Below are 12,446 nucleotides of genomic sequence, written 5' to 3' on the forward strand. Positions count from 1 at the left end.
GGTAACAATGATTTGGTAGTTCAGCTGGTGAGTCAAAAAGCATTTATTAAGCACTTCTTTTGTCCTAGGAATACAAAGAAAGGCAAAAATTGTCCCTGCCCCCAAGGAGCTCACATTTTAATTGGAAGATAACTTGTAAATAGCTGGGTACATACTAGATATATACAGAGCAGATGATGGCAAGGCCCTAGCAGCTGGATGGGACTGATTAAGGCCTCCTACAGAGGATGAGATTTGAGTCTTGAAGGAAGCTGGGAAAACTAAAAAGTAGAGATGAGAGGACAGAGAATTCCAGGTATGGCAGACAGCTCATGCAAAGTCATGGAGATGGAAGATGAAATATGTTCCAGGAATAGAAATAGACCAGTGTAGCTGAATTGTAGAGTACATGAAGGAGAGTAAAGTATGAGAGTGTGAGAAGTAGAGCACAGTTGTCCCTTCCTTATTGTGACTTTTCTCATTGAGGTTTTGATATATCATGGATTGGTATGAGAAATTAAATGGGAATTTTTTGGGAGTTTTGCAGAAGCCACAGATGACACATAGTGAGCAGATGACAGAAAAAGTTTATAAACTCAGGAATGCATAAAATATATGTATAATGCTATATAATATCAACATATTGTATCTTTTGATACCATAATAATTCAGACTTCTCTGGTACAAAGGGAGGGCCAAAAATTTTTACATGGATTTTCCAGATCACTGAAGTGCCCTACCTCTAGCCCCCATGATGTGAAAGGGATAACTGTATAAGAAGACTTGGAAAGGTAGGAAGAGGCCATATTTTGAGAGGCTCTAAATGCCTAACAGAAGATTTTGTATTTGATCTTGGAGGTAATGAGAAGTGTATTAACTGGAGAGTAACAACTACTATAGTAACTGAATAGAGGATGCATTGGAGCGGGGAGAGATTTGAGGGAGGGAAAAGACTGATAGTCCAGATAAGAGGTGATAAGAGCATCACAATTGTATATTACTGCTTGTTCAGCCATTCCTTAATTGATGCGCATCCCCTCAATTTCCAATTTGAGGTAAATAATTATTGGCCCTTATATACCAAAATAGTATAGGTACATTTTTTTGGTAGTAGCAAAGAATGGAAACAGATTAGATACCTATCAATTAGGGGATATTTAAATAAGTGGTACATGAATGTTATTATACTATAACAAACAATGAATATGGAGACTAGACAATCAAGGAAAAATGAATTGATTGCAAAGTGAAGTAAGCAGAACCAGGAAAACATTATGTGCAATGATTACAACAATGTAAATGGAAAGAACGTCATCAACAACAAAATGGAAACTGAATGCTGTAAAATTGTAATAACCAAGCTTGGTCTCAGAGAATAGTAGGTGCCTCCCCTTTTCTTTATAGAAGTAGAGGACTATGGGTATAGAACATTGCATATAATGTCAGATTTTTTCAATGTGTTGGTTGGTTTTACTGAACTCTTTCCCCCTCTTTTTTTTCTTTATTATAAAATATTGCTCTCTGTGAGGGGAAGGAGACTCATGAGGAAAGGTGGGTGATGTAAAAATGAGATCTATAAAATGCATTAAAAATCCATCAATGACAACATTGTCTCTCCAATTTGTTAACAGCACTACTAAAGAAATTTTGAGATCTTTAAGAAGAGGATGCTGATAGTCCATTGGAAAAACAGCTGATTTTTCTCAGGAAAGGAGAGAAAATTACTGAGGACTAGGAAGTAGTCTTTTACTTGAGGAAATTTCTAGCTCTTCAACAATATGCAAATCCCTTTTAAGAATAAAATTCTTAACAGTGAACCTAAAGATGTAAAATGCACATATATTCTGGGGTGGCTAGGTGGTGGAGTGGATAAAGCAATGGCCCTGGATTCAGGAGGACCTGAGTTCAAATCCGGCCTCAGACACTTAACACTTACTAGCTGTGTGACCCTGGGCAAGTCACTTAACCCTCATTGCCCAGTTAAAAAAAAAAGAATTCCTAAAAATGCACATATATTCCTAGAAATAAGATGCAATTATTTTACTTCTTTTGTGGTTAATTGGTTCTAACTTGACAAAAGACCATATAGACTTTCCAGCTCTGACCAAAGGGAAGGAGGGATGGAGGGAGTGGGGGGTGGGGGGTGGGGAGAGGGAGGGAGAAAGAGAGAGAGAGAGAGAGAGAGAGAGAGAGAGAGAGAGAGAGAGAGAGAGAGAGAGAGAGAGAGAGAGAAAATCTCTCTCTCTCTGTGGGGCAATGAGGGTCAAGTGACTTACTTGCCCAGGGTCACACAGCTAGTAAGTGTCAAGTACCTGAGGCTGGATTTGAACTCAGGTCCTTCTGAATACAGGGCTCAGTGCTTTATCCACTATGCCACCTAGATGCCCCCAAGAACATTGTCTCTTGCTCCTCCAACTACCAGAGAATGGGTAAAGAGTTCAAGGGAGAAAAGAGAACTCAAGGATTGACTAAAAGATCTATGCATCATTCTTCCCTTTCCTAGTACTTCCAATATAGCCAGGTCATATGTAATTATCTACCTTCCTGTTCCTTAGCACACACTAATGATTAGAAGCAACAGAGACCTGGGAAAGACCTTAATTTAGAAAGGCCAAGGTCATTCACTGCATCCTGGGTCATTGCCAGTCATCGTGACTTTTGTCTTGCCACTGAACTTCAATGACTATGAAGGAGAGAGTGAGGCTGCTTACTTTGCATATCTCTACCTCACTTAAATAAAATTCACACACAAGTCAAGACATCACCTTTGTGATGTCATTGGTCCTCTTTGAGAATAAAGGATGAACAACAATAACAAAAACCTTCTTGTTCATTTGTTTTATTATCACTTTTCTTTTAAAAATATTTTATTTTCCCCCAATTACATGTAAAGATAGTGTTTAACATTCATTTAAAAATAATTTTCAGTTCCAAATTTTCTCCCTCCCTCCATCACTCCCCCCCCCCCAAGCCATGTCAACAACTTCTTAATTACAAGTTCTATGCCAAATATGAGGGCTGTCCTTTTTTTAAAGGGGCAGATCAATTTTTGTTTGTTTTTTGTTTGTTTTTGTTTTTTGTTTTTTCTGGGTCAATGAGGGTTAAGTGACTTGCTCAGGGTCACACAGCTAGTAACTGTCAAGTGTTTGAGGCCAGATTTGAACTCAGATCTTCCTGAATCCATGACTGCTGCTTTAACCACTGTGCCACCTAGCTGCCCCTGGGCAGATCAATTTTGAATCAAAGAGGTCATGCTTTGTTATTAATAGAAAGATGCCTCAATTCATTCAAATAATCTAATGCTTTGATAGAAGCAGAGTCAAGGCATAAATTATTATATACCTATTCCATGTAGCTATAAGGTAATAAGATGGCATTGAACAATTATGATATTGCTCAAGACAATTGAATAGGTAGGGTTATGACATGTTTTATTGTTGCCTTGTGGGACAGGGCTAACACCTGGCTAATTGTGTTGTGTTATAAGTACATTTTTATGGTATATGCATATCATATTTTAATGGGACATGATCTGACCCATGGCACATTCAAAACTCTTTAAAATAAAATGGATTATAATGCATCTTCTACTGCAATTCTACTCGCCTTCTTAAAAGACAAACTATCACTAATAAAACAAAACACTGCATTTTCTCATGATTTCAATAAAATTCCAGCTCCATTTAGTTATACAAACCTTGAGTTGTATAGAAATCATAAATTGGCTTTTTCAAAATGATCACTTTGCCTCACTTAGGAAATTGCTCAGTTTCCGAGTGTAGAATTACTTGAAATCAACAAAGCTTCTAATTATATCCAAAAGAATACCAGAAGAGCTAAGATCAATGAATTAGATGAACCATTTTCACCTTTTCTTTCTGCCATGGGGAAAATGAAAGCAGCATTTGCTTTCTCTTGATTCTGGGTCCATAGTAAACATTTAGAAGGAAGTGATGGGCCACAAAGTAACATTCATAGTCTTTTCTTATTAGTTCCCCTTATTTAGCTGGTCTACAGCTGCAACAGCTTGAATTTATACCACATGTTTTATTGCTCATCCTTTCTAGTGATTCTGATGTGTTTCAAGGGCTAGGGGAGTTGGGAATGTACAATGGGGTATTTAGATTTGAATCTACAGCTTCTCCAGCTTTGACCCACCTAAAGATTTGGTTAAATCAGTCATACCTGTTGCCCTATGAAGGAAATATCTATATTGATGAGATCATGGACCCATAAAAGTATTACAGTATGTGCAAGGCACCATGCTAAAAGCTAGGACTCTGTTTTATTTATGTTTGTATCACCCACAGCACGCAGCACAATTCCTGACATGCAATAAATGTCAATCTTTAAAAATACAATGAGCTGACCACAGTGAACATGGAAATGTAGTATAGTCTATAGAAACAAAGAATGTATACCATTCCAAGCAAACAAACCCAAGCTTGAGAAAGGCTATTGAACTAGCAAATGGCTCCATCTGCTGATAGCTCATATAACACAAACTCAACAAAAGGAATCATTCTGATCTTTCTCTTTTAAACTCACACTCCCAGTATATCTTTTCATATCTATTCTTTGAATCACCTTCAAGTGGTGTAGCACCATCATTTATTTTTCAAGTAGCTCACACCTGTGTTTTTTTTTTTTTTTTTTGGTGAGGCAATTGGGGTTAAGTGACTTGCCTAGGGTCACACAGCTAGTAAGTGTAAAGTGTCTGAAGCCACATTTGAACTCAGGTCCTCCTGAATCCAGGGCCGGTGCTCTATCCACTGTGCCACCTAGCTGCCCCTTCACACCTGATTTTAAGAGAGGTTCAGGTACAGTGAGGTATGGCAATCGTCTATTAACAGGAAGTACATTAAGGGTATGACAAACCAAGTGTTTTCACAATTCCCATTTAAATTGAGGAGACATTCTTTAAGGGATTAGACTCTTGACATAATTACTTTACCTGGCACTAGGAGCTCTGATCACTGCCTACAGTCTCTAGGAAATGTGGCAGGATTCTGAGAAGGACTACAATACTCAAAGTTTGATATTTGAAGGCATGTGAGAAAAGTTTGCACTATTTATCATAGTGAGAGGACTTTCCATTGAGCATAGCTTGAGGAGTAAATAAATATATATATATCTTTTTCAAAAGTGAACACAAAATCATATTGTCTATTCTAGTCTGCAACCAGTTCCTGATCATTGCAGTATAAATATCACTCATTTTGAATTTTTTTTGGTGATAGCCTGAAGGCAGTTCTATGATCCTAAAGCACCTAGATCCCAGGTCTGTTGGATGTCAGAGAACGTTGCCTCTGGGATTCTCATTGCTCTGAACAAATGGAGCAGAATCCTAAGAAAAAGGACTTCCTATTGCCCAGCTGAGCCATGGAATTCATGGACTAGCTATCCATTGCACATGAGTGACTGAGGATTGGTCTCATGAGATGGATACTTGACTATATAATATCTAAAAGGGAGCAGTGGGGTTTATCCTCATTTTCAAAAAGTATTTTCATTGCATAGAGAGTTTACCTTTTGAATTTGACTTGTGGAGGGTAAATGCCATTGATATTTCATTTAGCTAGTCTTCATCAAAATATCCAAGCAAAGTTCATAAAGACTTTTTGAATTTATCTTCCACACTTGCCTTTTTTGGGGGGGGGTGGGGTGGGGCAATGAGGGTTAAATGACTTGTCCAGGGTCACACAGTTAGTAAGTGTCAAGTGTCTGAAACTGGATTTGAACTTAGGTCCTCTTGAAACCAGGGCCAGTTCTTTATCCACTGCACCACCTAGCTGTACCTCCCATTTGCCTTTTAATGGAAAACAAGTCTGATAGATATCTCTTGCTACCACTGTCAAAGGAAGATGACTGAGCTGGCTAGAACAGAGGCAGCCAGGTGGTGCAGTGGATAGGACACTGAAATTAGAGTCAGAAAGATCTGAGTTTGACTCTGGTCTCAGATACTTACCTACTGTATGACCCTGGGAAAGTTACTTAACCTCTTCCTCAATTTCTTCATCTGTAGAATAGGGATAATAATAGCACCTACCTCACAGGGTTGTCATAAGGGTCAAATGAGAAAATATTTATTAAAGCACTTTGCAAGCCTTAAATGCTATTTCTTATTTATATTAGAACATGAGTCTTGAATCATTATGGAGTTTTTTATGTTATGACTACATTGTAGCTGTCTCTTTGACCTTTCAAGTTTCATTCATTTCCCTTATGGTCAGACAACCTTTTTGAAGAAGCATTGGCAATCTTCACTGTGTTGTTCATGGGGATCAGAAGACTGAGGGTATTACAAATGGAAATGCTTCCTTAACCACACATGGTCTTAAACCAACTTTAGAGAAGTCTTCTTCTCTCCAGTATGACAGTTCCTGGGTGATGCCTTGTAGGAGCTGCTATTCCTCCTTTTTTTACATATCCTTCATATTACTCCCTTCTAGTCTGCTTTCCTTTCATTTCCTCTTGGTTATCTATTCCAAAACTTCTTAAGCAGTAATTTGAGATGCCATTATAGAACTGAATATGGGGGGGTATCAGAAATTTGGCAACAGTAAAAAGTTATGTATACCTGTTTAATATATCTGTATACCTGGGATTGCATAAAAATTTCTCTGGTTAAAAGGGGTTGCAAGTGGAAAAAAGTTTACGAAGTCCTGATCTATTTCATGCTTTCATTTCCTCAAGCACTTACTTCTCTTCTGCATTCCTGGTCAACTTTCATACCCTATGATCTGAACTCTCCATCCTACCAGATAGAAAATGGACTGTTATATCATATTTTAGAGAAATGGCCTTGGGACAATGTTTCCCAACCATTGATTCAAGGCAAATTTATGCCAAATTGCAGTTTTTACTAACATTTCTTCAAGTCTATAAACTTAAACTTCAAATGAACACCTGACAATTGATTATACAAATATTCCAGTCTAATTCAGTGTGAATCATTCTTCATTGTTTTTTTTTTTGTGAGGCAATTGGGGTTAAGTGACTTGCCCAGGGTCACACAGCTAGTAAGTGTTAAGTGTCTGAGGCCAGATTTGAACCCAGGTACTCCTGACTCCAGGGCCGGTGCTCTATCCACTGCGCCACCTAGCTGCCCCGGTGTGAATCATTCTTAATTAATTTCTTAACTGGAAGGTTGTGGCTGTAATGACACAAAGTGTCTATGCATTTGTTTACAATTAGGCACCAACCAGTGGGTAGTGGAAGATGCTGACTTTTTAGGGATCACTATGCAATTATTTTAATGATTCTAGTCTTTTGCTTAAATATCGATTTATTCAATGTATTCTTGTGATTGATCATTGTACTTATGTTTATACAGTCTAGTAAAGTTTACATTATTTCATTTGATTTTCACAGCATTGCAAAGTAGATGCTATTATTACTGCCATTTTACAGATAAGAAAACTAAGACAGAATAGTCAAGTGACTTTCTGAGATTACACAACTAGTTAGTGTCTGAAGTGGGATTTGGTCCAGGTCTTTCAAGGTTAATGCTCTAACTACTGAGCAAGGTTTGACACAAATACCAAGGAAATACAAAGATGACTTTAATTAAATTTTGTAAAAAAATTTTTGAGGGGCAATGAGGGTTAAGTGACTTGCCCAGGGTCACACAGCTAGTAAGTATCAAGTGTCTGAGTCTGGATTTGAACTCAGGTCCTCCTGAAACCAGGGCCAGTGCTTTATCCACTGTGCCACCTAGCTGCCCCTCACAAAGTAACATTGAATGAAATATGTAAGAGTTGTCTATTCCTGACAATAAAGGTGAAGTGGGACTTGATTGTCTACCTGTAAGGGACAGGTAAGTTAGGTTTTATTCATAGGTATTACGTCAATTATTTTAAAAATGTGTTCCTTGTTTGATCCAACTCAGAAAAAGTTCATCACGATCATGACAAATCATTTGTTGAGCAATTTTATTAAATGAAAAAAACTACTTTCTAGACATTTAAGTATTAGAAAATAAATCAATGAATATACTTTGAATGAAAATCTCCTGAAATGAAATCATAAAGAGCTTTTTCTAAAAGTTATATTCATATCTTCTGTTTTAACATCAAGGGCATTTCTAGAAATAACCTCTCCTTTTCTATTTTCATCTCAAAAGTCATCCCTCTCTTGTTACAAAGAAAAAAAACCAAAAGCACTCTATATACTGACCACATTTGACAATGCATACAACATTCATCTCTTGAACTACCTTACCTCTCCACTGTAAAAAGGGAAGTATATTTTTGCATCTGTTTACCAGGATCTATACTGTGTTTTTTTTATTACTTAAAGTCTGGCTTCCTTTGATCAATATGATTGATATTGTTTTAGCTATTTTGTATGTTGTTCTTTCAGTTCTGTTTATTTTACTTCGCATCAGCTAACACAAATCCTCCCATATTTCTTAGAGTTCTTAATATTTGTCATTTCTTCATGCAAAATAATAATTCATTCATGATGGAAAAGCTTTAGTTTTTTTCAGCTACTTTGCAAGTGATGGGCATGAACTATGTTTTCTATTCTTTGCTACCAAAAAGATTGCTGCCATAAATATTTTGGCATATAATGTCTTTTTTTGGGGGGGCAGAGCCAGGGAAATGGTTAATCTTTTATTGGAGGGAAGAAAACATTACACCCTATCTCAGGTAAACCAATCCAGGGGCTCAGAGGCAACTGGTGGGGTACCAGTTTGTAATGGGTTCTACAGTTAGAGCAATGCTTTGTCTCGCCTTTGTGAAGCCAGAACCAGATGACTGCACTGTTGTCCTCTTCACAGATACAGCCCACTGTTCGCTTGTCAGTGATGAAAGGGACCAGGTTTGGCTGCTCCTTAGTTCCTGGAGCTGCCTTTGGGGCTAACATATTGTAGGGATCCAAATCATACCTTGCAGCCATCATAATCTCTCTCTCCAAACCAGTAGCCTGCTCTTCATCAGAAGGGATGCCTCCTCTGCTCGCCATGGAGTGAGTGGCAGCCCGAGCTGGGCCACAGGCCCTCAAGGCCTGGACTACCAGCGCCCCGGCACCCCGCAGTAACCTTGAAGCCATCATCACTGAGACAGCTACCAGAAGTTGTAGCAGAAGTGCTTCTGGCATATAATTTTTGACCCTTGTCTTTGTCTTTGTTCTCCTTGGGGGTATATCTCCAGTAATGGGATCACTGGGTATGTTGAGTTTAGTCATTTTCCTTGAATTATTCCAAATCGATATCCAGAATAGTTAGATCAATTCAAAATGTGCCATTATTTTTCTGTGTTACCTCCAATATTGATGATTCCTTCACCCCAATTTTTTAATCATCATCGATTTGTAGAATTTGAAAAGAAATATCAGAAATGTTTTAATTTGCAATGCACCCATTATTAGTGATTTAGAATGTCTTCATATAGTCATTTATAGTTTGCAATTCTTTTGAAAAATATTTGTTCATATCCTTTGACCATTTACCTACTAGGGAATGTTTCTTTGATTATATATTTGCATTAATTTCTTATAAATCTGGCATGAAAGAACTGATATATACTAGCATTTTCAAACATCAGTAAGGTGCCCCAACCCCAGCATAGGTTAGGTCCATTCTTCCTTCTCTCCTGTCACAAGTATTCGTTTTTCCTAAAAGCTGTCTCTGGGACTTTATTGGCCTTTGCATCAATTGCCCAAAGCTTACTGGTCACCTAAGGGCATAAAAAGTTATACTCATGTGGAACTGAGGCCACTTCAACTTGGTGGATTTCTGAAGACCCTGTGAGTCACCGTATCCTGCCCTGATAACCAGACATGTTTTCTTGTGGAGATGAGGGGGCGGGGAATGTGCAGAGAAATTAAGTATTACTGTATCCTCGTTTAATATTCTTACTTTATTAGGGCAAAGTAAATCTTTTTGCTAATCATTCAATGACTTGGGAAGTGTCTTATTCTATTCTTTTTAAAATTTAAAAAAAGTTTTTGTCTTATTCTATTCTAACATGAACTTAGAGAGTGCTGGCATCAGGTCCTTTTCTAGCATCTTGGATATCAGACTTTTATCAGTGATATTTGATGTTAACATTATTGCTCTACTCAGAACTTTCTCTTCTTAATTGAATTTCAATGATTTTTATTGGTGCAAAAGTTTATGTAATCAAATTATATATTTTGTCTTTTTGATTAGCTCTGTTCCTTATTTGGTTATGAATTCTCTCCTTCCTTCTCCTGTAATGACTTGAAAGGTATGTCATCTGGTCCTCTTCTAATTTTTTATGATGTGACCTTTGTATTCAGGTTGCATATATTTTTGGAGTTTTTGTCCTATTTGGTATAAACTTCTGGATATAAATGTAATATCTGTTAAACTTTCATTTTATCAACAGTTCTTGTTAAACATGGAGTCATTCCCAGAGCAATTTATGTTTTGTCTGATTTGTCTTTGTGGATTTATTCTCATATAATATTATAATAACATATAACAATATAATACTATGCATTTTATGCATAGTAAAAGTAGTAAAAGAAGGGATGGTGCCACTATGACTAGAATTAAGGAAATTTGGATAAGACTTCTTATAGAAGATGGGATTTTACTTAGGACTTAGAAGAATCCAGGGAAGGCAGTAGGTGGAGATGAGGAGAGGAAGACTTCTAAGCATGGGTAACAGCTAGAGAAAATGCCCAGAATCAAGAGATTAAGTGTCTTCTTGGATTTTATATTTGACCCTGTAGACAATAATTGGGTGGGTTTGCAATTTATTGAGTAGTGGGGCTACATGGTTGGACCTGAACTTTGGAAAAATTACTTTGGTGACTTAATGGAGGATGGGTTGGAGTAGGGAGAGAGACCTGAGACAGTCAGACCCACCAGCATACTATTGCAATAGTACAAGCAGGGTTGAGGGCCTGCACCAGTATGGTGAAGGATGCTGCAAAGGTAAAATTGACAGGTCTTGTCAACAGATTATATATGGGGAGAGGTGAGAGAGAGTTAAGAGTTTGCACTAGGAGAGTGGACTTGAATTCTACAGTAATAAGAAAGTAAGGAGGTGGGGAAAGTTGAGAAACAAAAGAGTCCTGTTTTGAACATACTGAGTTTAAGATGTTTACTTGATATCTACCTTGAGATGTCTTAAAGGCATTTGGAGAAATTAGATTGGAGGTCAGCAGAGAGATTAGGGCAAGGATAAGAAGATTTGAGAATCATTAGCATAGAGATGGTAATTAAATTCATGGGAGCTGATGAGATCACCAAGTGAAGTAATGTAGAGTAGAAGATGGCCCAAGACAAAATCCTGAGGGATACCTATAAGGTGAGGGCATGATCTGGAGGAGGATCCAGCAAAGGAGACTGAGAAAGAGCTATCAGACAGGTAGGAAGAAAACTAAAAGAAGGTAGTGTTCCTAAAACCTAGAGAGCAGAGATTTTCATGGAAGAAAGGGTGAACAACAGTGTCAAAGATTGCAGAGAGCTTGAGGAGACAGGATTGAGAAAGGACCACTAGACTTGGCAATTAAGAGATCATTGGTAACTTTGGAGAGACCAATTTTAGTGGAATGATGAGGTCAGAAGCTGAATTGTAAGGGGTTAAGAAGAGAGTGAGAGAAGAGCAAGTGGAGGCAGGTATAGTAGATGGCCTTTCCAAGGAGTTTAGCCACAGAGGGCACAAGAGACATGGGAAGATAGCAGGACCAAATGAGGATTGACAGGTTTAGTCTTTTTGAATCAATATCTGTTATACATCACACTGTCTCTTGTGTTTATTATAACATAAGATATCGATTAATTCAATGCTTTACCTTGGGTGGCTTTGAAATTGCAAGAAGTCAATTTAATAAAAAAAATCCTCACAAGGAAATTGTTTGGTGTCTGGCCTAGCTCTCTAGGCTGCAGGAGCCTCTTTAACTCCATGGATTCATGAATTGGTATGTAAGAAACAATGACAGACTTTGATTTTCCTGTTTCTACAATTATTTAGTTATGTATATTTCACATAATAGTTTTCTTTAGGAAAGATTTCTTAATATGGATTTGAGTTTTATTTCAGTGATCAAGAAAGGAATGAAAGAGATTTGAATTGTTCAAAAGCTACTCTTTTAATTATTGAAGAATTATATATCTGTATCTATATCTATATGTAAATCTACTTAATTGCGATGGTCCATGGTAGTGACTGTTCATGGGAAAAGATGAAAGTGGTAGAGGTTACTGGTTTGCAGCATAATTTGAAACAGAAAACATTACCTTGGAAGACCTAAAGTGGAAAGACTGTTTTACCTCCTTTCCCCTAACCATGCAATACATTGTCAGAGCCTTGTCCTTTATCTTTAAGGTACCCTAGCTATATAGCCCTGAAAAGGAAATGTATCAACAAAGATGCTTAATAGAAAGGCTGCTAGACTTGGAGTCTGGAGAGAAATAGAGTCAGATTCCCCCTTTAATACTTGCTTGATAATTATGGAGAAGTATTTTTAACCTCTCTGAGACTCAG

At 37.5% G+C, this 12,446-nt stretch overlaps 2 protein-coding genes across 2 annotated transcripts in view; both read right to left on the reverse strand.

Annotated features, from left to right (window-relative positions):
- Positions 1–8,589: 8,589 nt before the first annotated feature.
- On the reverse strand, positions 8,590–9,036 carry LOC122755091 (cytochrome c oxidase subunit 5B, mitochondrial-like). The gene has a single exon (XM_044003458.1). The coding sequence runs from the start codon at positions 9,034–9,036 to the stop codon at positions 8,590–8,592; it is 447 nt and encodes a 148-aa protein (XP_043859393.1).
- A 622-nt stretch (positions 9,037–9,658) lies between these two features.
- Positions 9,659–12,446, reverse strand: part of LOC122755092 (proline-rich protein 36-like) — a 43,124-nt gene continuing 40,336 nt past the window's right edge. Inside the window, exon 23 of the mRNA XM_044003460.1 lies at positions 9,659–9,662. Coding sequence (XP_043859395.1) covers positions 9,659–9,662 — 4 coding nt within the window. The remainder of the gene's footprint in view (positions 9,663–12,446) is intronic.

Source organism: Dromiciops gliroides, chromosome 4 (genome assembly GCF_019393635.1).
Source record: "Dromiciops gliroides isolate mDroGli1 chromosome 4, mDroGli1.pri, whole genome shotgun sequence".
NCBI classification, from domain to species: Eukaryota; Metazoa; Chordata; class Mammalia; order Microbiotheria; family Microbiotheriidae; genus Dromiciops; species Dromiciops gliroides.